This window comes from Gymnoscopelus microlampas, assembly GCF_963454915.1.
Source record: "Gymnoscopelus microlampas genome assembly, chromosome: 20".
Lineage (NCBI taxonomy): Eukaryota > Metazoa > Chordata > Actinopteri > Myctophiformes > Myctophidae > Gymnoscopelus > Gymnoscopelus microlampas.
Genome location: NC_139957.1, coordinates 14,883,544 through 14,910,591, shown reverse-complemented (window position 1 = coordinate 14,910,591; position 27,048 = coordinate 14,883,544). Strand labels below are relative to the sequence as shown.

At 40.0% G+C, this 27,048-nt stretch overlaps 1 protein-coding gene across 5 annotated transcripts in view; it reads right to left on the bottom strand.

Annotated features, from left to right (window-relative positions):
* Nucleotides 1-8,681: 8,681 nt before the first annotated feature.
* Nucleotides 8,682-27,048, bottom strand: part of letm1 (leucine zipper-EF-hand containing transmembrane protein 1) — a 29,819-nt gene continuing 11,452 nt past the window's right edge. The window contains exons 4-15 of one of the 5 annotated variants that reach the window (XM_084044001.1): nucleotides 24,360-24,503; nucleotides 23,004-23,141; nucleotides 21,650-21,853; nucleotides 21,114-21,233; nucleotides 20,790-20,921; nucleotides 19,806-19,964; nucleotides 19,180-19,314; nucleotides 18,776-18,808; nucleotides 17,500-17,634; nucleotides 16,896-17,089; nucleotides 14,116-14,272; nucleotides 8,682-13,046 (exon numbers count right to left, since the gene is read on the bottom strand). In XM_084044001.1, coding sequence (XP_083900127.1) covers nucleotides 12,894-13,046; nucleotides 14,116-14,272; nucleotides 16,896-17,089; nucleotides 17,500-17,634; nucleotides 18,776-18,808; nucleotides 19,180-19,314; nucleotides 19,806-19,964; nucleotides 20,790-20,921; nucleotides 21,114-21,233; nucleotides 21,650-21,853; nucleotides 23,004-23,141; nucleotides 24,360-24,503 — 1,704 coding nt within the window. In that variant the 3' untranslated portion in view covers nucleotides 8,682-12,893. The remainder of the gene's footprint in view (nucleotides 13,047-14,115; nucleotides 14,273-16,895; nucleotides 17,090-17,499; nucleotides 17,635-18,775; nucleotides 18,809-19,179; nucleotides 19,315-19,805; nucleotides 19,965-20,789; nucleotides 20,922-21,113; nucleotides 21,234-21,649; nucleotides 21,854-23,003; nucleotides 23,142-24,359; nucleotides 24,504-27,048) is intronic. The other 4 variants (XM_084044003.1, XM_084044002.1, XM_084044004.1 and 1 more) reach the window with 4 other exon arrangements.

Sequence of the window (27,048 nt, the reverse complement as noted above, 5' to 3'; positions counted from 1 at the left end):
CATTCTGAAGAGGAAGATAATGGTTGCAGTATTCATATCTGTGCCTCAGTTTTACCTGACACACATTGTTCCTTGAATAATGTGCATTTTGCACATGGATGTATATTGTTCTGCACATCACTGAACACTCAAGTTTAGCATCTGGCTCTGCTGTGACATCACTGATGACTTTATTCCTGCTCAATGTGTTTTTGAAGTCATCAAACAAATCGAACCGGCGACAGAGCAAATGTTCATCTTTGAAGCTGTATGGTTTATGTGGCTTGATGATGACTTAATATGAGATCACAGAACAGTGCCCGTCTGGATGCTAGACTCAATGAAGATGTCTACTCGGAAAGCTAGAAATGTATTTCATTTAAGTGCTTCAAGGGTGAAAACAATGTCTAATAGGCCATTATGCTAGTTACAGCTTCAACAAAAAGTGAATGCTCATGTTTGTTTCATATTATACAATGAAAAAAAACGTTTTGACTGCTGGGTAAACATATTAAAGAGTAAATATAGGCTACCAGAACACTAGTGTTGAACCGGCCTCTACAGGTTGAAACTTAAACTAGTTTGTGCTGCTGACCATGCCCTAATAATAGTGTCATAGTACCCGTTTATCCTCAGGTGTCAAAAGTTACACAGTTTCTATTACACCACCATTGGCATGTGGCCAGTTTTGGCCAGTATAGGGAACCTAATTGAAAGTTTCAACGTGTAGAGGCCAGTGCAGCAGCACTAAGTTAACTGCAGGGTGTAGTTACTCTTACTAAACAATTATGTTTGGGATCAGATAACTTGTGATGAACATTTACCGTCATTTTGCACTTTATTTTTACCATCATTTTGAATTAATCACTTAGATGAATTGATCAATCAAAAGATATTATGAAAATAATAGTTGCAGCCCAACTGCTTTCCACTTTGGGAAATACACACACACACACACACACACACACACACACACACACACACACACACACACGGTTATAAAACAGAGTGTAATAACAGTAGGTATTTCACTCTGAATCAGACTAAACTCTCTCAGTACCTACGTACTGCCAAGTTTTCTATTCTAGCAGTCCTAAGGACTCAGGACCACTGTTAGTTGCGTATTCAACCACAGCTTCTTCTCAACAGATTACAGCTAGTATTTCGTCACTTGCCAAAATAGGACAAAGCATAAATTGGACTTAAAAGAGCTCTTCACCCATTTTCACTTCAACCTTTCATTCATATAATTGGTCCTCACTAATGCTCATTATTAGAGCATTCACTCAGCATCTCATTGGTGGACTATGGATAGTTCAGAAATAGCATGCTGATATAACATTCTTGTTGTTCTTGCATTAATAATAATAAAAAAGAATGAAATCTTGTTTGACATTACCAAACCTGCCTACCGATGATTTAATCGGTAGGCAGGCCTCTGAACTCTCCACAGCCCTCCTCTGAAACACAGAGTGACAAGACAGAATTGGTACCATCTTATAATGAGCATCAGTGAGGAGGACCAATTAGATTAAGATACGTTTAAAAATGGACAAAGTGCTCCTTTAACTACAACTACTGTTCTATCACACCAGGTAGGTGATTGCACCCACCCGCTGTCCCAACTCTAAAAGTATTCTGTGTTTAGACAGCTACAGTAGGATGAGAACCAGCCATACCCCAGGTCCCCATGCAGGAGTGAGGCTGAGAACCACTGCTGTAAAAAAAACTGCTGCCTGCCTTCGTCTAATACGGAATCCTGTGAGGGAGAGAGTGGGTAAGAGCGTGAGTGAGTGGGTGACCACAGTGACTGGGTGGCCGTGGGTGATGTGCCAGGGTGTTTATGGACACCAGAGTGAAGGTTAGACTGACGCCAGATAGCAGAGGTCAGCGTCAGACCCCAAAAGACTCAGATGGATGTGTGTTTGGTCTGGAAGAGAGACAGGCCTTCATGCAACAGCCCCACCACCACCCTCTCTCTCTCGCTCCGACAGAGAGGCCCTCAGTGCAGCTCATACTCTCTCACACGCACAAACCCTCAATGGGCAAAATACAGAGAAACCACTTTCTCTCAATATCCTGGTCTGAATAGTTCTACGTAGTCTTAAAAATATGATATGTATGACTTGGACCACCCGTTCCCATAAATCTGAGTTGTAATTCACATGATATCTCTATGAGATACAGAAGTAGCTAAAAACCCTACCTACACCCATCTTGCTTATTACATTTATACAATTATCCATCATTAATGATCTTGGCACTGATTTTTGCCGAGGTGCATGACTATAGTCACTTTGTAAATAATTTTCCTGGCTTGTTTTTCTTAAGTGTCAGTTGGTTGGGGTTTACCAAACGAGACAAGTTACTGAATGCTACAGTAGAAAGTTTAGACCTTCACAGTGGTGATGACATTTAGTACATAATGTATACTTCTGTGATGAAATTATCTGGCAATGTGAATATGCTGATGTTCACCCTCCTAGTACTCAAATAAAACACAAAACTAGTTACCAGTGCCATTTCATGCAGGTTCTGCTCATAAGTGACACAAAAGAAGAAGTAGGCTAGGTAAATGCACTTATTAGTTTACTTTTTATGTTCCACCACTGTAGATCGCAGAACCAACCAAAACAGCTTTTAGCCTACAAACACTGACCTGGGTAGGACGGACTGCTGGTGATGAATGGACCAGAAGAATGGTCATCTTTGTTGAACAGCAGCAGCACACACATTGTGCAACGATTCTTCCATTATACATGCTGCTTGGATGCTTTAGGCCTCATATTGGTCTGTGCGTTGAAGATGTTGCAGTCTGAACATAAGGCTAAAGGGATGTGATTCAAATATGATTAGTAAAAAAAACAGTGTTCCATGCGGGGTTTTTTTGCTGTTCAGACAGCATAAAAACAATGTGAAACTGAGGCTCCTTGAAAAGAAAACGGTTGAGATTCATTGACCTTTCTCATGGCATGAGCAGTGTGAACACATGTGTTACCAATGATACTGATTAAGAATGTGTTCCAAATACCGTCAAACTGAGTCAGGGTGCTGTTATTGTGAATGTTTGCTCACTGGAAACACTCAGTCACTGTTTGACAGGAGGAAGCATTAGGCTGCATCATTGTAAGCCTGTGTCATACTGCCACCTAGTGGTAAAGTAGGCGATACTATTGAACAACTTACATGAATAAATAGGGCAACAGCAGCACACCTCTTCCTCTCAACTCCCTTCCAGTTGCACTTGAGCAAGGCACTTAACCTCCAGAGATCACAAGTACAATACACTACTGCTCAGTTGCCAACAGTATAGATTTTGGTTTAACTGGGCTGCGCCTAAGAAGAGCTACTGGATGAGTGTGAAGTAGAGCAAGGCAGTGCTGAAAACCAGGATTGATGCAGTCATCCTGCCCTGTGAAAAGGATGCTAAATCCACTTTATTATTTTATGGTCAGAAATAGATAGATTCAATAATAATGAAAATGCCTTTTGTCATGTTCTTTTCACAAACAGAAGAATAAGCTTTCCTTATACCAGCATTAACTCTAGTGTCCCCATTGTGGGCATGTCATAATAGGCAAACATTGATCTATGTAGATCTACTATTTTATTTTTTGGCAAAGAGATTTTGTGAGAGGGGAAAAAAGGAGGGGACCAATTATAGTATAAACACCTGGGGGACTCACTCTGGCATATGTATATATGGAATATATATAGGGTTTAAGTGGTTAAAAGACATTCAATAGTAGGGAGTACAAGCCGGTACCACAGCGCCTGACAACTGTACAAAGATCATGACATAAATTCTCCATTATCCATATAAAAGATAAGACATGTCAACAGATAAAGCACAACATGTACCGTAGCACAAAGGAGCAATCCAAGCAAAACTCAAAAATAGAAAGAAGCAAGAGAAAATGATAGGAGATATATTTATTGCACTTTTTGCAGGCGTTGCGAGCAACAGCATGGTCACGGCAATTCCATGACAATCTCTGTCTATGATGTCTTCCACTAGGAAGCTGAGAGCAGTTTACAGTACAAGAGACAAGTAAGCACAGAAACAGCATCATGTTCAAGGTAAGGAATTATTGTAGCACCAGCCATCAGCCAAAATGAAGAGCTGGCCAGTTTGAAGTGGAACTGCGATATTGGACATGTGATTGTGATATGTACAGTTTATGTCTATAATACTGTCCCACTCGTTATTTCTACTCCATTATGTTTTAAACCACTTAAACCCTACACTTTGTTGCATTTGGTCAAATAGCAGATCTACAAGCTTACAAAGCATCGCAACGCAGCACGTTGTGATGTGTTGTGAGTTTGTAGAGCTGCAATCATCACCGAATGTTTGCACATTTCCACTGAATAATCCAGAATAGGGACACTATGGTTCATGTGGTTAATGGTTGCTTTACTTGGAGAGTAAAACCATTCCAACTGTGATGTTTAGACATTCTAGCATTAAACTTCAGCCTGGGAACCACCGGTGTTTAGTAGCTGACTGAGAATATTGCAAAATGCAATAACTGCTTCTCGTGGTTCAGAGGCCAAAGGTTATGACTCGGTCATAGTTTTCAGCATAAAGTCCATGCATTTCGGTACCAACAATACTTTGGCTGGCGAGTTCAAATAAATGATAATTGCCCACTCTGTTTGTGTGATATTGTGTGATTATACAGCTAGGGATCAAGTGGATGCAGTTACTATGCAGACTTATGAGATGAGATGAGGTAGGCTAATAAATGTAAATTATTCTTCATAATTATCACCATACTGTATATGAAAGGATGATTGGCCTTCAATGGTTAATAATTTTACAGTACAGTTTTCCAGCCTTTTCATGACCATAAAAAGATATAATTAATTTATTTCCAAGCAGTTTATAAATATACAACAGTGCAGGAACCCTGTTTAATGAGAATAAACATTCATCCATCATTGGTGAAATAAAAAAAGAACAATGGTTAAAAGGCATAGCTGCAGGTATGATCCCTAAAGCCTTGCATTATCATGGATGGCTAGACAGACAGACAGACAGACAGACAGACGAGACGAGACGAGACGAGACGAGACGAGACGAGACGAGACGAGACGAGACGAGACGAGACAAGACAAGACACATACTACAAGAATTCTTGAGGCAATTTAACTATTTTACTACTACTTAAACTACTTAAACAAGGATGTCACCCATTTTCAACCTATCTTCATATAATTGATCCTCACTAATTCTCATGATTATAGGTACCATTTTTGTCTACTCCGTCTGTGTCTCAGAGGAGGGCTGTGGACACTTCAGAAACCTGACTAATTGGGAATCCAAGTTAGCATGCTATAATGGAAGCCATTATTCTCGCGTAAAAAATGTAATCTTGTTAGGTAGGCGGGTTTCTGAAGTGTCCACAGCCCTCCTATGTGACCAGACCGAGTAGAAAGAAATAGTACCATTTTATCATGAGCATTAGTGAGGACCAATTATATAAAGATTGAAAATGGGTGAAGAGTTCACTGAAGACGTCCTTTAAACATCTTTAAACAATAATCCAGATCTAAAGATTGTAGTGTCTCCATCTTAACAGCTTCATCTCTTACATGAGTATTATATGTTGTGAGATGGGTATACCAGTATTGTAGGTAAGCCTTTTAGCCACTCTACATGGGTACAGTACAACTTAAAATAATGAAACATTTCAGAACAATGGAAATCATGCTAAAACCTTGTATTACAGTCTGGAAATAGCTGAAGGTGAGTTGAAAGAGAAATCTAAATTCATAATCATGGAAACAAAACAAAAATCCTAAATGATACTTGTCTCATGAATGAACAGAACTATAGGAACTATAAACGCAACTATTTATCTGCAGAGGAACAGATTCTTTCCAGTTAAGGCCACGTTTCCTGGGGGAATCTTAGGGTGGGGTGTACACAACAAGACCTCCACAGGAGTTACTCATTCCACACAAACGTAACATTGGTGTGGTCCGACTCCAACTGCAGGACAATTCCAGCTTAATTAGTAAAGTTCAAACCCTCTACATAATACGCTTCTACAAGAGAAAGGAATCCTATATTGTGCATCTACCCTCAGTGAATACAAACCAGTGTTTGACTGATTTCAGTGATTCATCTGTATTCATTCAGCCATGATGCATGACCACACCAACCACCCGTTTTACATAAAATATTACCATAAAATAACAGCATCATTTATCTTAATGTCTATGTATTCTTACCCCTCACAATAAATGTAACCATCGTATTTTAGAAAGAATGTGTTTACTGCACATACCAGGAACAGAAGAATGTTTTTAGCACTGCACCAAAAAAAAAGTCAGACAGATGTAGTGCCAAAACTAAAATGATCCTCAAAGCAGCCCTGTGACATAAAATCACAGAGGGAACACTGGATTTACAACAGGAAAAACAATTCTTGAGGGATTGTGGGAAACCAAACCGCCGCCGAGCTCTATGCACGCAGTTAAAGCATACGGTACATCAGCATGGAAGCACCTGCTACACAATAACTTTCAGCTGCAACCATCAACAGCACACAATGTACCACGATGTACCTACAATCAGTTGTGATGTGACAATGTTAGTGCAACCAAAAGGTCCAACACTTGTCTTGTTTTGATAGTTTGTGCACGTGATGCACATGCCCTTGCTTTGCTTTTCTCAACTGCCTTTGAGGTGAGTTTCTCCAGTTGGCTCACATACAATATCTGATGTATTGATTGACTATCAGACTACAGATACACAGACACAGAAGCAGTCAAGAGTCTTGAATAAACAATATCAGTAGTGTTATGCACTTTGTTCTATCACGTCAACAATATTATGACAGCAAGTTCAGCAGACTTAGGTTACTGTAGTCAAAAGTACATTAATACTGTAGATCATGTTGGTTAATAAATTTGCATGCAATCCCCTCTCAACGAATAACAATTCAAAAGCTTACAGGAGTGATCTTTAGACCATCCACTTTTAGCCCAAACTAAAAATGGAAAAAAGATCAACCTCAAAATAGAATTAAAAAAAGAAAAACAGAAGACATTCAGTAACATTTACAGTTAATAAAACGATGGCTGGGGCCCAAAATAAATTGCGTAAAGTGCAACACTCTTCCCACTTTCCACTTTTCCACTTTTTGAAATTGCCATCATATGTACAAAATACAAACTTGTTATTCATTGATTATCAGTGGTCAATTTTACACTGCATTATAACTTTTTTCATTCACATTTGAATGCACATAATTAACAATTGTCAGTCATGGTTAAAGGGCATTAATTCTCCCTCCGTCCCCCTCCCTCTCTCATATTAATTAAGTGATTAATTGATGTTAATGGCTTTGGGTTAATACCAATAACTGCCTAATGGTATGCATAAAACAAAACTACACATTTAAAAAGGCATTTCTTTCTGTCTTTAATCAACTTCTCGTCGATCATAATACTGCATCTCAAAAAATAAAACTACCCTGAAGCAAATAGCTTCATACTTCCTGAGATTAAATGTGCTTCAATGTTAAATTCAAGGCTTTTTAAAAGGCTTACACACACTGTTGCTGAGTGCCGGGTTAGGAGAAATGACGCATCATTTTGAAACATTTTATGTTTGAATTTCCGACTTCCCGTAACAACTCTCAGATCTGAATTGAATCACATTTTGTAGGGCCTCTATCAACGTAGTGCCAAAAGCAATTTCACATAGACCCATAGGGGGTGCCACAAATGTCACTGTTTGTTACAAATATTCTTGGGAGTAATGTTGCATCAGCGTCAACAGGGTTTTGATATTCCATAGTGGCTTCCCAAATTAGCGGGAGGGGCCCATTTCTAACAAAGAAACAACTATAGAGCACACCTCCAAAAGCACTTCCACTTCCGCCCAACGGGAGCGCCACAAATGCGCTTAGTTGCTCCTTATGTCTAATGCTAATTCCCACTGCAACTTCCTCGGGTCCTGACAGCTGCAACCCAGCATGGCAAAGATGTGCACTCTGTGGAGTGCCCCTTTCTAGTTTTCCCTCTGTGCTTCAGAATCAGATTTGTGCCACAAAGACTTGACGAGACAGCCATGAGAACAATCAGTTCAGTACAAAGTATACTTTGCACATCCAAAGGGCTCTCAGTCAGGTGTTGGATGGAAGCCAACTTGAATTTATGTCTGCAATTTAACACTGTGCATTTCAACCAACAAGAACTTCATTAAGGTTAAGTACTGCCGTTACCATTGCAATAAAGTGTTGAAAGTTCGAACCCAGCACCACAAGCAGTTGAAAAGCATACCTCTTGTGCTCGTGTGAAGCCTCATCCTGTGCATGTAACGGCTTACACACAGAGTTAAAATTGTTGCTGGAAAAATAGTTGTATGGTCGCATTCCCGTGGTGAAGTTCAGAGGTTTTGTGGGGAGTTGCAACGAGTGTGGTATGCCTGGTAAGGCCAGAGGAATGATGGTCTAGGGATGACAAATAATGGTTGTTGGTGTGTGTATAAAAAAAGAAGAGCTTTTGGATGACAGATGATAGAAGATGGTGGTTGTATTAAAGTTTGGTATGGCGAGTAAATAAATTAACTAAACTAAGTAAATAGTTGTGGGGGAAAGAAGCATTGAGTGATGGGGTGGGACATTCATGGCAGAAAAATAGAAATGACAACACAAAAAATTAAAAACAAAGTACAGCACACTCAATTACTCAAGGATCCATTTATTCAACGTTTAATGTGCCACTTCTGTAAATATCCAGAATGTATTTTTTCATCATGAATACACAATAATTTAAAAAAAGTATCTTTTCTTTACATGTTTCCGGATTCAGATATCATTTTAAACTAAAACCAAATCAACTACCTGATCATTTACCGTTCCAGTTTAAAAAATATCAACATGATTAAATAAATAAATAACATGACTTTCATTATGTTTGCAAAAAAACAACAACTTCAGTAGTCTCAAGCTTGCATTGATCAGTGGCTGTATATAACCAGTATTTAAGGAATATTATATCATAAATAGACAATTTAGTCAAGTTATGAAGAGAATATACTGCAACGTCTTTCAAAATCTGGTCTGGTTTCAAACTTTCAGTCCCACCGGTATTTGGTGTCTTCAGATATACACAATAGATATACAGTATATATACTGTACTAGTACAGTGCATGATAATTCTGAGCTATGTTTAGGTCTCTACGAGACAGACTATACAAGTCCTGCACCATGATCTCCCTGATGAGCTGAGCTCCATTGCTGCTCAAAATGGACCAATCTTACACTCATCTCCTGTACCTTGTTGCTCTTCCCACACACACACAGCTGCACTTCCATGTACGCCCTCAATATGAATAATCTACAAAAAAGTTTAATCTCTAAGGCTATGACTGTACACATATTGTTCTGTCTTAAAAGGTTTTGAAGTATTTTTTCTTCAAGGTATATAATGAATTACACATTATTGCTTTACATATTAATTCCTCTGCAACGTACACAACTCTTCTCAACATCAGAGGACGGCTTGCATGGTAGCGCATAATGCACCTTTTTCAGTTCCTTGCCAACAAACAACTCCAAACAATAGGTACCCTGATTCCACACATTAAAGAAGCAACTCATCACAAATTATACTACAAAATATATAGTGCATTTTCGCTGTGATCACTGGTCATCCTTTGTGAAAACATTGAGGCGGTGAGATTTTTCAGGCTTTATTGTGTTGTGTTCCTTGCTGAGCTAGTTTTAAAAGCAATACCAGCAAAGAATTGCCTAACATAAGACCACTGTCAGAATGCCTGTCTACAAAACTACCCTTCTCCTTTTCCATCTTCCTCCTCAACATCAACAGAAGCAGATTAGCAGCAAGAAGAAAGTAACCCTGTTGCGAGCCGTCAGCTGTGACCTGTGTGTAACACTCTACAGTGTGACCAATGAAGCGGCTCTGATGCAACGCTTTCGAGGCCTGTTGTTTTGGGGTTTTGTAATGTTTTGTTAAATATATGATTATGTGTGCTGGAGCAGTGACTGTAGTCTCTTTCTTTTTGGAGCACATGCTTATGTGCATCATGCTGCCAATAAACACATACTAGGGTGTGTTTTACAGGACTAGGGCTTAGTATCAGAAAGCAATACTTGGGGCCAATTTATATATGGTCAGACGACTCTTCGACGTGTCACAACTCCAACACAAAAATTACCTATATCCAACTTAAAAGTGTTGTGACACTTTCTTGAAAATACATACATTTAGCCGTTATTGTTACCAAATGAGTATTATAATGGTATGAAATTGGCCTTTACCAGTGCCCAACTCCTTTCTGTAATCAATATTGAGAAACAAAAAAGTGTATCAAAACATCTCATCTCAAGTTGTGAGTATGGAATTACAATTGCCAAACATTTACTGGGAGTACTGATATATATTGCCAACAACACCCTGCCTTATCCTACCCTTGACCTTTGACCCTGTCATGTCCACAAGCATGTCCACTCTGCTGCCAATCTATTGCCCCCACCCACACCCCTCCTCCTCCCAGAACAAACCTGTCAGGTATCTGAAACGCACACACCACTTTCTCTCACTCACTACCATGGTGGAAACATTGTGTTTGTGTGTGAGAGAAAGACAGCGAGTGAAAGTTTGTGTGTGTGTGTGTGTGTGTGTGTGTGTGTGTGTGTGTGTGTGTGTGTGTGTGTGTACACGTGTGCGGGTGTGTGTGTGCCAAGGGGGAGAGAGGGGTTGTCGCGACGTTCATCTCCACACATAACGACATGTTTACACGGGGGCGATGATTAATGCGGCTGAGAACGGTGCCACGTACTGACAGAGAACTCCTAACCTAAACAGAGGCCTCCAGTGTGGCTGGCTGTGGCCCATGTATGGGCTGACTGTTTACCCTGCCGCCTATCACTATGACTGGGGCCAGGCCAAGCAGAGCCCCTTGGTCCTGTCAAAGGGAGAGAGAGCCGTGTCTGTCTGACCTGGGTACTGTTGCTGGTAGAGGACAGACAAGACTCCTTAATCATTTTAATAAATGACAGTGCATTCCAGAGCAACGAGTGAATAGAGGGTGTCCACTCCATGTTATCTGGAGTGCCACTTTGTCGTTGTGCATTTGCAGACATGCATATCCCCGGTTGACATGTGCATTTGACAGAGTCTGATAATCATTGCCGTCTAGCGCATTTCAATGGGGACAGTTCCTGAAAATCATTTTAACGAGTTACTGTGCATTCCAGGTAGACAGAGAACGGCAAGTGTCCACTCAACGTTATCTCAAGTACCACTTTATACAGGACAGAAATAAAAGGAAGATTCTGCAAAAAAAAAAAGGAAATGTCTAGGGTTTAACGAACTGCCACCCAGAGTCATACATTGACAATGTGTGTTTGAGCTCGTAATCCTTGTTTACACCAATTAACAACCCATCAACTTCCCCAATCAAAGTGCAAGGAGTCTCATAATACAAAACACATAATATAGCTACACTACATTTCTGCTAGTTTATTTTATGGATTGTATAATCCATGGTCAACACAAGGCCACTTTGCATAATACAGTCAGGGTTAGCAAGGTTACTGTACTCCTCATGTGCTCAACATATACAAACACAAATGGTCCAAAATCATTAGGGCAATAAGCTAGCTGTTTTGTCTATAGGCCACAGTCTCAAACAAATTCATCTGCAATTTTCACTATCCAACCAACCAAGAAGACTTATGGAATAGCAGTAGAAAAAACACTGGCAGTGGACCAACATACCACTCAAACCAATACATTCCCCATTGTTTGTCTTATGGTTGGTATTTCTCACCCTGCTAATGATCTTAATTACCGAAGAAAATCCTGTCAGTCATCATTGTTTTTTAACTGTAAATATTTTAAGTCCAAGTCTCCACATAACCAGATGTGCCACCATTAAACTTGTTTCAAGAGAGAACTGTGCTGATGGTATAAGGAATACATGGAGTATTGTTTCACAATGACAAATTTACCAATGAAAGTAACTTTCGGACTATACCTTGTATGTCTTAGAAACTTAAAGTAGTGATTCTTTCCTATATGAATATATAGGACTTTGGAAATAAATGGTTATGGGATTTTAATATTCAGTCTATGCCTAAATACGTCTTTGGTTAGAATGGTTACAACCAACACCTTACGCCTCCAGCAGCACACTTGCTAAGACCCTGTCTTACATTCAGATGTGAACAATAAATAGCACTTTCATTACATATGAATATGAGGAGCTCGTATAAAAACATGCAATATAAACCAAATCAAATCAAAAGCAGAAATGAATATTCATAAGGATAACAAACTGAGTGGAATGACGCTGGTAAAAGTGGATTATTTTGCGTGCAAAGTCATGGAACATTTCTTTCATGTGATGGCTGCATGAGTGAAATTAAAGGAGAGATGGGTCACCTCAAAAACTAAAATATCTGAGTTTTAAAAAAACTCAATTTTGAATAATTCCTTTTCGTTCTCTGGGAGCTCTAAACTTTCATATCATTGTGTCCCTCTATGTATTTATGTATTAATAAATAACTGAGCAAAATTATTTTACACACCAAATGGTATATATAATTCGTCCAAAAGAGTTAAATAAAGTGGCAATTGAAATTCCCTCCTTAAATTTGTGCGTATACATTTACTTCTAAACCTTGGAAAGGGATACCTTTGATAATCCAATTATCCTTTTTTTTCTTTGTCAAAATAAAATTGTTGGAGCCCAAATTATAATATAACAATATCTCAAGAAGGTAGCCGTTACCTCATGACATTACCTCGACTCCACGGTTTTGTTCAGTGTGGTCGGGTGTCCAGAGCTTTCGAGGATTCGGGTTACATCTCAAGAGTCTCACTTAAACGAGGGCCCACCTTTTATATTTGTGGAACTGAAATAGAAGTTAGATGTTAAATTTAGCTGCCTGCTCCTTCTCAGCCTTCTCTTTGGCTTTCTCCTTCTCCATCAGCTTCTCTTCCTTCTGCAGCATTGCCATGATATCAGCCACCTGGTTGGTAGAGATGTCTATATCTTCCTTGTCGATCAGTTCCACTACCTGGATAGGATGGAGGGAATATCAAATTAGCGATCAGTTATAGTCTAATGTCATCTCTTAGTGATCCATGCCACGGACCTAAAGCAGGAGCTTGGCAAAAAAGCCATTTCACCTGAAGCATTATCTAAATTTAAGTCCTAGTGCCACAGGCCAATGTCCTTATTGATAATGATCCTTAAGTATTAGTGTTGTACATCTCAAAGTCAATGTCTTTGTCACTGCCAGTTGGAAGGACTGCAGGGCTTAATTGAATGTGGAACTGGAGTGTGCGACTTTTCCTTCTTATTGTCATCTTGTTTTTCCTGAGTCTGCAACCTAGCAAAGATTTGTTGGTGTGCATTGCTTTTTTCTTTTCCTTAATTATCAGTCTGGCCGAGATGCTAGGGATTGCTTGAGGGTGGAACTGCATTACCATTTTCATTTTATGTTTATAATTTATTGATTGTAATGTCAATCAATGTAAAGTGATAAGAAACTAGAAAAATGTGCTCCGTGGAGCACAGGTCTCCGCCAAGGCAGGTAGCTTATTGTGGGCCAGCAATGTTTCACGGTGATCACCGACACTGTGTTCATGATTTGAGGCTTTTTGTTCCAAACGGTTTCACACCGATTGGTCCAACGGTGCTGGAGATTAACTGCTCACAGAAATCTGCCTGTTACAGATTTGATTTTTTCAATGGCCTAGTGGGAATTTACATGCAATGTTTCACGGCAATCGGACAGTGCGTTCATGATTTGAGGCATTTCGTTCAAAATGGGCCACTCCTGCAAACTTTGGAAGCCAATCAGGATGGATCTTAGCCAATCAGGATGGAATATGAAAAATCAAACAGATCCGTATTGATCATATGACTATAGAGATAATGTGTACCGATTTGCGCAATGTTTTGGACAAAATCGGTGGCGCTATAACAGGCCAATGTGATTCGGGCAGAGGTTCTGCTCTGGCCTTCAGGGAGTGTGTGTGCACAACGGTCCAACGGTGGGTGACAGGGGTGAAAACATAAGTCTCGGCCACACCTTCGGCCTGGCGGAGACAATGAACCCAAAAAACCCATTCGCAACATACTTTGATGACATCATCAATGTCGATCTTGCCATCTTTGTTGTCGTCCAATGCGTCGGCAAGGCTCTGCAGCTTATGTTCTGGAATGTTCTGAATCTGCCTCATGATGTTGATGAGCTCGTCAATGCTGACCAGGTTTTCCCTGAAGGTGTAGAAGAGACTGTATACAGGAAACGATTACTTTTAAACTGACATAAAATGGTGGCTGAGATCAGGGAGAGGGAGGCCAGAGGTCAGGAGGGTCTACCATTCATGTGGACACGGCAAGGGGCTTTCAACTGTGTGTTGGATTCAAGGTTCCCTGACTACACAATTAGCCATTTGCTCTATTTAGAGCAAAGGTGCTGAAATGTGATGTCCTACATCTAAAGGTTTGAATTGGATAGCCTTTTGCTTTTCGTACATTACCAATTCAATTAACAATTGCACCAGGGGAATTACATGCTCTAAAAAAAAAGTTGAAATGCAATTAAGTGTACCAATCTACTGTACAATTACTCATTTTAGATTATTACTAGTTTGAGATTAATATTTGTTAACAGGAGTTATTCTGACCAACTCTTGTTAACAAACCAATTTTTATCTGTTAGCTTTCAATCTTTGAAATCTTTCAAATTAAGATGTTTCAATCAAAATCATTTCATTGAACAGTAACTGTTACTTCATCCATGATGAAGGTTAAAAGACGGATGATGTAGTAAGTAACGTGAGTGTACAACAACCCAATGGAAAGCACCTCGATATAGGGAACAGAAATTAAAGCCAGCTAAAACCTTATTTCGCAATGGATGTATGACCGGTACAGTCCTACAATTAACATTGTAAAATAAAGTGGTACTGGGGGCTAAGCTACAGCAAAAGCAAAATGAATAGCTGTTCCTTTTTTCTGTGTAATTTTGGCGCATTGGTGGTTGATCCATGATGCAATGTTAGCATTTACCAAGCAAGGAAACTGGAGGCATGTTTTCCACATTTCAGCTTACCTTTTGGTGCCACTATATTTCTCAAAGAATAATCTGTGAAATTTTAAATGGGACATTTTTAAAATTTCTGGGAAACCTTTTGTCCCCCCTCTTTAATAATCTCTCCACCACCATTTTACTTAGTAATGATGCTGAGGATAGTCATGATGATGAATAGAGTTGTTCCGATACCAATATCAGAAAAGCTGCCGATACCACATAAAATGCTGGTATCGGTATGTATACCAGTCTATGCCAATCCGATACCACATCATTTATCACATAATGATCATATATCATTTACAGTAAATAATTATTTTGTATTTTGAATGATGTTGCACTATTGTTTTATGTACTATTACTGTACTATTTACATTGTTATTTTACTAACTTGTGGCTGCACTTTAACAATGATTAATGCAATTATTTAGCAATCAATTAGATTGCTAAATTAGATTTTTTTTATGTATTCGTATTGGATCGGTACTCAGTATCGACCGATGGTTGCGGGTATCGGAATCGGATCGGGAAGGAAAAAAATGGGAAATGAGAATCGGAACATCTCTAATGATGAAGATGAGGATGATATTAGGTACAGCATAAACTACTATACATAGACATGATCACAGAGGCATTGGACAACACACATTTACAATATGTAAATGTGTGAATTTCACAGCAAAGACAAAAACAACTGTTCTAGGGCAAAGTGGTCTAAATCTCAACATTCAACAGCAGCAGCTCACACAATTTCATTCAATTTTTAATCAGACAAAGGGGTATTCATGAAATGCTAATTTAATGAATTTGCAAATCTCAGGGTCCCCACACATTTTTAGCAATGAATTTCCAAAACTTTTCCAAAACTTTTCCAGAATATTTAGCCCAATTTCCAGGCCTATATAACAATCATTCAGCGCAATAATGTGTCTCTTACTCCTATGTACAATGCCCAAAGATAGGCAGTGTAGCAAAATAAATAAATAAAAAACAATAAAAAGTGTTTGGGGGTGGGGCACAGCCGCGAAACCTCGCTCAAATAGAGCCTGCGAGCGAAAATAGGAGGGGTGGACGACGTCGTTGCACGGTTCGTTGTCGCTCGCGGTAGGTCAGGACGGTCTCATTCAAAAACATGTATTTTAATGAGATTTCATCGCCCGCTCGCGTCGCCTCACGTCGCATCGCTGGCAGTGCGGATGGGGTGTTACACAGCCTGTTCGGCGAAAAACTACTTATGTTACATATTTCGTGTAATGTTATACATGTTTATGAAAAGGTTTTGTATTAAAAATAATCAATAGCCAAAAACAATGCATAGCCAAATATTTTTCCAGGACCCTTGATAAATTCCAGGACCTTTGATGAAGTTTGATCAATTCCAAACCTTTTCCAGTACTGGATTTTTTTATTTATTTTTTCAAAATATTTCCAGGAATTTCATGACCGTGGGGACCCTGAAATCTTCAATCTTCATCCATCTTCAAAAGTTGTCTTTACCCCACAGCAATTTAAAAGTTCCATGTCCCAAAGAGACCACACACACACACAAGTCTGTAAAATAGTGCAAAGCCAGTGCAGAGCTACGGTATAGTGATATAAGGGAGGACTACTTTACTTTGAACAATGATCAGACCTGAGGCAATGGTATTTCATGAACTCATTATCAAGTTATACTGTATACGGTATTGTGTCAAAAAATGGTTTAGCCTGCTTAAAAGTTCAATGAAATTTGAAATATTTAGATATACATTTCAGCTAATTCAACCGAAGTTTTACAGTACCACCGAAAAGGGTGACGTCCCCAACGTTCCTAAGACTTACCCGACAGGTGGACTGCTTCCACTGTCCATCTGTCCGTCCAGTACCACCTTGTCCTTCTCCAGCTCCCCGATGATCTTGCCGATGCGTCCAATCATGCGGTTGACCCTCTTGGACAGCAGCTGGCTTGCCTTAGACTCCTCTAGCGCCTTCTCCTGGCCTGTCTTAGACAGCTCCTTCTTTATCTCCTCCAGATCCTATGAACAGAGATGAAATATATTGTAGTATCTGCATCAATTATTGTCCACCTACAATAAGCACACACACACACACACACACACACACACACACACACACACACACACACACACACACACGCTGATCTAAAATCCTTCATGCTTACAGATAGTCAGACATACAACCAAACATGAACACAAAGACATACGAACACATGTGAACAACACACGTCCCAAACTACTTGTCCATCAAACCCTAACCAAACAAAAAATAAACATATTCTTGGCCTTGTTCTTGTCAGCCTCTACCTCAAATAAGTTACCTTGCAGTGTCACTCACACACCAAATAATGCACACAAACACTTTGGCTCATCATGGCTACATCCATTTTGAGACAAACAGGATAAGTGTTCAGTGTGAGTCAGGTCACCTCGCTATATTCTTGCACATCATCCTTCAAATCCTCCAGTTCCTCCTTCTCCAGAGTCAACAGCTTCCTCTGCTCCTTCAGTTTAGAACAGGCATCACCCAACGTATCAATCTCCTCCTTGGTAATCTCCTCTCCCTGGAAATGAAATACACAATCAATACAAAAGATTCCTTCCAAAAAGAGACATAATATGTTGTTTGGTACCCTCTTCTAAAATAGCCAATACACAGTATAATCCTCAGTGTTAAAGTAAAATTGCCGATTTTCCACCTGAATCCCATTGTTCTGATTTGAAGAGATCAGAGGTCAAAACATACAGTCTTCTGTGTATTTTCCCACTAAATGTTGACAAAAACCATGATGTCAAACGTGTCATTTAATATGAGGGGTATTAGCACACTATTGATCTCCTCACATCAGAAAATGGGATTCATGTTGAAAATCTGCATATTTTCCATTTCATTTATCAGAAGTTTTTTAAGAGTTCATAAATTGTGACACGAATGACACAAAATCACATACTGGGCAGTGGGTGTGTTACAAATGTGGAATCATGAGTTTTCATGAGCATTTTGAAAATGTATCCATCAATTACTTTGCAATACAATACGTTTAACCAGAGGATCACATACAGTATATACATCCTAAAAATACATAAATATAAATATATAAAAATGTCAAGTAACATACACAGATAAAATATGAACCCACAACCCCACGAAAAGGGTAGAAAAAGGAGTTTGAATAACCTAGCGGGTGTATACATAGCATATCAACAAACTTACTTATAGAACTAAAAGGTTGTTATTTAGGGAAGGAAAGGGTTTAATACAGTGTCTGACCCCAGGAGTGGCAAGGATAAAGGAGAGGTAGAAGGTCCATAAAAACCTGGTTCAAATAGCATTTTCAAATACCGTAATACAGCATATAGTATTTATTTTATCCAACTTGGAGCAACCGATGTGTGACATTTAGTAAATTAATACACTCAATCATTTGATGGCCCTAAATAGCTGGCTGTAAAACAGGGACATTGGCAGATGCTGTACATTTTGACAAAGTAGGAAAACTTGGATTCCCCATTTGTAACACTGTGTTAAATAATAAATATGTGGCAAACTCCACCCATCTAGCAGTCCAAGAAGTATAAAACAAACACTGTACAGCCTTTGAAAATACTCTCTGATCTAGGTGAGGGTCCCCGGGTATCTAGGGAGAAACCAGACACATGCAGGGCTAAACTGGATTGGATGAGAGGGACAGCTGTCAATCTAACCTGGAAACGCAGGAACTTCTGCCACTGTTCAAACTGTATGGCAGAGAGTGGCAGGGTGATTGGTAAAAACATTACATCAAACAAGTGACGGACAACAGGTACAACATGACAGATCAAGATGTAAGCACTTTTGGAGTTGACAAGAGAGTCCTCCGATATACCAGATCAATGTTCTGTACGGTCTCATAAATCATACATTTCATTACATTGTACCATGTACAGTATTAATGTGGAAGGTGTTCATTACAGTAGAAAGGAAAAAATACAACAATCCACCACAGTCAACAAAATCTATGAGGGGGGAATCCTGCCATCACATCTACATGTAATAAAGATCTTACAGTATGGGCCCAAAGTCCAGCTTCAACAAACTGGTGTACTGAGTGAGTGTTGACAGACATTACCTTCATTGTGTCCAAGACAGGTGCAGTGTCTCTGAGTATCTCAGAGTGTTTGGCCACATCAGCACTAGACAAGACTGGTTCTGTATCCACCAGGGCCCGCTTGGCTCTTTCTGCTTCCAGATCCTCCTCACCCTCCCATGGACGACACAGATGAAGAACAGTCAATAACAATTATCTACAAAAAACTAATAGTGGGCCTTCACAGTAGTAATACTGTAATATAGAAATTAGTAAAAAGTTAAAAAAAAGTGCTTAGGAAGCGAGATACAGCCTTTTTCAGTTAAGTTAAACAAGGAGTGGATGGAGCTGCAAATCTTCAGATAATGATATCTTGGGTTCTTTTTGAGTTTTTTTCAAAAACACGTGAAACACGTTAATGGCACGTTGCACCATAGCGGTAACACACGTGAAACACGTTAATGGCACTCAATGAGTTAATAGACAGACATCTACTAAGACTGTAATGTGTAACGTTCAGTCTATATAATATGAATCATAATGACCTAGGAGACAAAACTATTTTATCATCATTTATGTTTATTTCTTGCATGTCCTTATAAACTTCAATAAGAAAGATTACAGTATAAAAAGGTACTAATAGATAAGACAGCAGGTCGGCCTCTTACTTTGGCAGCTTTCTCTGCAGCGTCGGCCAACCTCTCCATCTCTCTGTCCTTATTGTCCTGGCGTATGGCTTTTTCCTCTTGCAGTGTGGCCTCCAACTTGGCCTTATTGTCCACCTTAGACAGCTCCATCTCAGCTACAATCACCTGGGCTTCCTTCGTCTGGGCAATGAGGGGTAAGGTAAGGTAAGGTAAGGTAAGGTAAACTTTATTGCCCCGAAGGAAATTTGGTATGGGCTTTAACCCCAGCTGCAGCCACACATAAAACAATGACAAGACAAATACAAATACAAAATACAAAATACATAACAGGGGGGGGGGGGGGGACAACATTACACAAGTGCACAGATAGTGATCGTCTACTCTTAACGGTCAATGCAGAGCCTCGTTTAGCATTTTAGTTGCCACAGGAACAAACGATTTTTTGAATCATACATATCATCATCGTACATAATTCCATTTAGGTTCGCTATACCTTCTCCCAGAGGGCAACATTACAAACTGTCCATGTAGAACATGGGTAGCATCACTGACTATTTTCTGAGCCTGTCTTAGCGTGGGGAGGAAAGGAGGGGAGGGGAGGATTGAGAAAATTATGATGATTGATCATATTGATAAAAAAAAGACCATTTAGTTTGGAAGAATACACTTTTCAATTATACCCACTCCTTATCAACCTAGGCAAGGCCCTACATACTTTGCTGATTGGGGTCCCCCAGTTGGCTGTACTTTTTTCCCCTCGACACCAAATCTCTTTGCCATAAATAGCAAATCTACAAACTCATGTGTCGCATTGCGAGCTTGTCGATCTTTTTTTTTTATGTAACCAAATGCAAAGCCTAAAAATGTTAGCATTCATGAACAAAAAAGGCTACTGTATGTTTTCTTCCTTAAACACACTTGAATAACTGGCCATCCCACCACCTCCCCGTAACAGATTCCTAATAACACTACATATAAAATAGAGACACAGCCACGCTAGCGTACCACAATCTCAGGCAGGGTCTGCAGAGTGCTCTTCAGCTGGTCAGCAGGGGACAGGGTGTCAGGGAGATACATGGCTCTGGACAGTAGCAGCAGGGACGTGGGGATGTGCTGGTTTAGATGGAGCTCCAACCACTACAGATGGAGAAACAAACAGAGGCCATGTTATGTCTGATGTCACAATTCTGTATATTAAATACATTTACCCCATCTATTAGAAAAGGAAGTTAGTAAAGCAGAAGGTCCTTTTTTTTTTTTTTTTTTTAAATTGGTCAAGTTTACCTCACTATTTACCCCACACATCCACCCACCCACACTTCTTTTTACCTGGCTGAGCTGCTCTCTCAGTCGGTCTTCTGTGACTCCCATAGACCTCATCCCTCTGACTCTGCACGCAGCCTGGACCTCATTCACATTCAGACTCTCCACTCCCTCCTCTGCTATCAGCTGGAAGAATGGACAGGAAATCGTTTAGATTAGAAGACAGCCCTCAGCTCATACTGAACTGGGATCGGAACGGGTCAATTTAGAAGATAGAAATCAGCTTGTACTAAACTGAGGTCAGAATCAGTCACTTTAGTGTGACAAAAATAGCAAAAGGGCAGATCTACAAGCTCATAACATGTCGCAACGTTTGTAGATCTATTTTTGCTATTTGTCGTACAACAAAGTATATAGAGCATAATTAACAAATGTTTTCCCCAGCATGGACTCTAGAGTTCATGATGTGGTTAAAGTGACATTCATTCTACAATGATGGTGGTTATCAATGTGGGGTCCAGGGATCCATTTGTACGCTTTCAGAGTTATGGGGGTCCTTGAAATTAAACAGTTTGAGGACCACTGCTCGGTGATATTGTCACCTTGTCGTCTGCGCGGATGGCTCTGAGCTTCATGATGAGCTGGAAGCGCAGGAAGTTGTTGGTGCCGATGGACTGCAGCTCCAGCAGGCGACACAGCGCCACCAGCTGGGGTCTGGTCAGGTTGTCCAGGGTCAACTCATCCTCAAACAGCTTGGCGAAGCGGATGATCTGCTCGTTGCTGGGACGCTCCCCAGAGTTTCGGATCTAGGAGGAAGAGGAATGCAGTAGGGCTGGGCAATTAACAAATAAATGTATATCGAAACCAACATTTAGAACCAGTAGCAGACTTAATCCTGCTCATAAGTTAATCAATTAATTAAGAAGCAATGCAATATATTTTTTTAATGTGCTATATATCAACAAAATCGACATGAATAGATTTTTTATAAATCGTCAAAATCAATTAGTCCGATTAACCACTTAAGCCATGTATTATATAGTACTTTGTTGTGCAATTGTGGCATGCAAACAATTGTGAAAACAGCCCATCCACAAGCTCACAATGCGTTCCGAGCTTGTAGATCTGCTATTTTTTAGATTACTACTAAAAAGGTAATCGTTTATTAATTGTAATCGAGGCAAAGGTTTGAAATAATCGTGATACTAATGTGAGGTCATATCGTCTAACCCTATAATGCAGTATTAATTGATGTGGCCGGCAGTGAAACGCTTGTGAGGAGAGCGGATGACAGTGATATGATGGACCCTCTCACAGGGTCCATTTCGTTACATTTGTACACTCCATCCTTTTCGTTACATTTGTAACACTCTCAACAAATTTTAAATTAATAAAACATGATTTTAACCAACCTATGTGTTGGTATATTAAATACAATATAATTGGCACATCTGCAGTGGTTAAAGGTGGCCTCCCTACTCCTCCAGTGTATTGGAGGAGTAGGAAAAACAGTCAGATTAAAAAAGGTGCGCTCGTTTTCACCAATGGAGGCGTGCTGTCTGAAGGTGACTTGAGCCACGAGAGGCACCTCCGAGCGAGCTTAGGCGAGCGAGTCGTCATGCTGAGCGTTGCAAAGTCACCTTCAGCCATCCGAGTTATGTCTCGATAGAGACAGAATCGTAAATTATCGATCCCCCTAGTCTCTACCTCTGGAGGTGAAATCGAAGAAAATGAGCACTCCTTTTTCAAACTGACTGTTTTTCAATCATACTGTAACATATATATACCCTGGTGTCAGGTAGGACACCTACTGGTTAACAAGCAATATCTCCCCTGGGAAAGTAGGCATGCCGACTTGACCAAGCGGGCCGGGGATCACCAAGACTCATGTCTTTCATGACCAATAGGATGTATACATTGTATTGGAGAACGTTTGGAGCAGATGTAGAGACCAACCTTCTGGAAGAAGGTGGAGAACTCCTCAGTGACATTGTCCTTGACAACCTTGTTCCTCAGAGCGATCTCCTCCACTGTGTCCTGAAGGAACTTAGCCATCTCCAGTTTGACCCGCAGCTCCTTCTTCAACCTCTCCTCCTGAAACGAGGACGCCCGTTAAACACTCACTGACAATGCTGACACACACACACACACACACATTAGAACAGCGATAAACATATTCATGTCAAGGACCCCTAAATTGACACGCATTAGGCCATGGACCCCCATAAGAGAAGATTCCTGTTGGATTACATTCCATTTAGTACATAATTCTACAATAGTCTACATTGTTTGTGGGGAGATAACAGTGGAGAGAGTGAAACCTATGATCTGGATAGTGAATCTTAAACATTCTCTCATTGAGCTGTTGAATAATAGTGAAATTACAATGTTTTTCATTTTGCTGAGGGCCCCCCTGGAATCCTCTCAAGGACCCCCTTGAGGTCTGCAGAGAATATAAAAGGGACAACAAAAGATCATAAACAACAGAATAGCCATGCAGCACTGCAGGACATTTTTGGAAGAACATAACTTTTACATAACTGTAAAAGTTGACCTGGGCTCAAGGTTGCAGGTTGAGGCCAAAAGGGTTAGGGATGGTAGGCAAGCTAGTGTATGGTTAAGGATTACAATTCAAATGGGATTAAGGCTAGACCACTTTACAGGTAAATTTAACCCTCATTAAGACCAGCTCATTAGAACTCTGTGGGAAAGTTAAAACTCTAGGTGAAAGGTCATAAGAGATGTGCTATACTGCCCAGTAAAATCCTCAGGTGCTGTAAGTGATATTTTTACAAAACGTTTTTCGTTAAAAAGTTGTCTATATTCAGATAATAATCATTGCTATATCGTATTTGTTCAGTAACAGGGTTCTCCTCATCTAAGTAAAGTAAATACATTTTCAGGTAGGTTACAAATGTCATCCCATCAGGAGAGAGAATGCCACAAAGATGATTTATGAGCTTGTCTGCTCATTTATTTGTGTCATCACTTCAAATTTAACTTGTTTATCCTGTATGAGTTTATCTCTCCTATTTCTCCTAATTGGTGGAAATTGGTATCCCAACCTTAAAATGGATTTTCTGTTTATTAAAGAGCTGGAGAGACTAGGACACCCCTGTTATTGAACAAAAGCTCTACAGTTATGATTGCTATGGGAATATACCGTAGAGCTATTTAACACTTTACAAAAAATAAAATAAAATAATTCCCAGAACCTTTAATTCAAGATATTTGTACAGTCTCTGAGTTATAAAGAGATAGATTAACTGCGCACTGGACACCAGATGTCAGTATTGAGTATATGAATACTACCTTCTTGGACTGAGTCTCGAAGGTGGACGGCAACATGTTGGGGAAGAGTTTCAATGCGACAGGAAGTAAGAACTCCATGAAGGGCACAATGATGAACACCAGGAAGGGGAGGAGCCTAAACACGTCGGCACACGTTCTCAGGAACTGAGGAGAAAAGGCTTGTTTAAAGTATTGGTCGACAGAGCGCATATATTATACACAGAATAATTTCAATTAGTCATTTCAAATTGTTTTTGATGACAAGCAGGAAAGAGAGAAGCCTTTAGACGTCTTCACGTTCTCATAACTGTGTAGGAAAACTTCAAAGGCTGGTATTTACAATTAGCTAAATGTCCCTTTGACAATAAACATATTCATAACAGAAAAAAGAGGGGGAGGAGACATTAAGACTTGACGGTGCACTTAACATGCTTTTTACCGTTAGGAATTTGTTAAGAATGGGGAAAGGGGAAGTGTCTAAATTATCAACTCATGTTCGTGAAATGAATAATAATACTAATCACTATTATGGAGCATTTCATACATATTATTTTTAATTATTTCTGGAAAGGTATTTCAAAGCCTCCCTCATGTAGTTGCATCCCTCAAGTCTTTGGAAGCTAAGGATGACATTGCGCACAATAGACCAGAGCCTAGCTATCTCAATAACATCCACATTGAAGTTCTACTGTATTCCACCAGGCTGTAGATTGCCCATGTGTCCAGCAGGGGACAGCGTTGAGCAGAGAGCAGCTACCAGAGAGAGCTGTGAATAATGTTCAGCTCATTTCCCTTTGTCTTCTCCTACAATCACCCCACTCAACCCTCTTAATAGCAGCTTTGACAGTCAGCACTTTTGACCCCATGACCTTACATCACTGTGGCAACAGAATCCTCCTAATTCAGTAGTTTGCCATTTGTACTGGAGCTGAAGACTAGTGAACATTCTGCCTTGTGAGGCTTCAAAAACTACAACTACAACTGTGCCAAAAACATAGGAGGAAATTGGTGAACATTAAAATTCTTGGCCTTTTTTAAATCGAGGGCAATGAGAGACTTGGCATATTAAGCATACACCACAGCAATCCTCAAAGAATGTCAGTCTATTGATTGTCCACTAACCGGTCCTGCGTTATTGATGAGACACTTATCCATGGACCATAATATGATTACAGCTGAATTGACAGACCCGATTCTTTTTGATACATATTGTTATCATGATTTTCATATTTATCAGCCTGAATGATACAGGAAATATAATTGAATACTGCACTATTTGCATCTCATGCTAACATATTAACTATTTTAAATTATAGCGTACTGTAAATTCTACATGAAATCAAATGTTTCTGTATGGTCAACACACCAGTATTGAATGACTGCTGACTGCCAAAAATATATTCCATGATAAGAAATCATTACACATTATCAACTTTCCAACTAATATACATAAAATCAAATCTATCAAGTCAAATGCAGGCATCCTGATGCCTGATTTATACGTGGATGTGTCGTGTCTCGCATCGAAAATAGTCGACACTACTTGTTGTGCTGTGACGTTTTGGGAGCTTGTAGATTGGCTATTTTCAGTTAAGGGGTGCCCAGAGGGGGGTATGGTCTCTAGGGAGTCCACTCTCTGTCCACCTGCATGTCAGAGAAGCAGGGAGAGTGAGGGATTTAGGCAGAGAGTGAAAAGGCCTTTGTCCTCAGCACCATTGACATGTATACCACCTCACGGAGCTTCACTTAAAAAAAGAGGGATGTGGGTGGATGGAGAAGGAGAGAAAGAGAAAAGGAGAAAGGAATACTTCTGTTCTACAGCTCAAATGTAATATGGATGAAAGGGGAGATGGAGTGACTGGATGGATGGGTGAATAGAGAAAAGGAAGTGAGAAATCCATAAGTTTGCAGTATTGTACATATGCCTAAGGAGGAGGGGGAGGTGGAAGAGAGAATGAGATGGAAGGAGGACATGTTTGAGGAAGGAAGAGAGGGCTGAGCTATACTGCTACAGAATAAAATAAAATAAAGACCCAGAGAGAGTGTTAGGAATGTGTTCTAATGAGCTGCAGCATCAGATAGACTTGGCAGGGTGGGATGGAGGGTCACAGGGAGGGAAGGAGAGCGGGGGCTACATGCATAGACAGCCATGGCAGGCTGGATGAATGAAGGGAAAGAAGGATTTCCATCCATCCATAGATTGCTTCTATGTATTTTCTATTGTACTACCCCCTCTACATCACATCTTTCCTCACCGCTGACCCAATTTCCAACAAAGTTCCATAATCTTATACATCACATATAAATTATATCTCTCATAAAGGCAGGGAAGGAGAGAACTGTGTGTGTGTGTGTGTGTGTGTGTGTGTGTGTGTGTGTGTGTGTGTGTGTGTGTGTGTGTGTGTGTGTGTGTGTGTGTGTGTGTGTGTGTGTGTGTGTGTGTGTGTGTGTGTGTGTGTGTGTGTGTGTGTGTGTGTGTGTGTGTGTGTGTGTGTGTGACAGATTAACACTGAAAGACCCTGCAGGCTGAGGCCTGTGTGAGTGAGTGAATATGAAAAGAGAAGAGAAGAGATTAACAAGCCAGAGTTGAATAGAAGTCTAAGGGTCAGGGAGTGCACCTCCCACGGAGTGAGCTGCATTTGAAAAGGTGTAGATGGGGTGTGATGAGGGCCCGATTGGGGGCAGGGGCACAAGACCCACGATTACCACA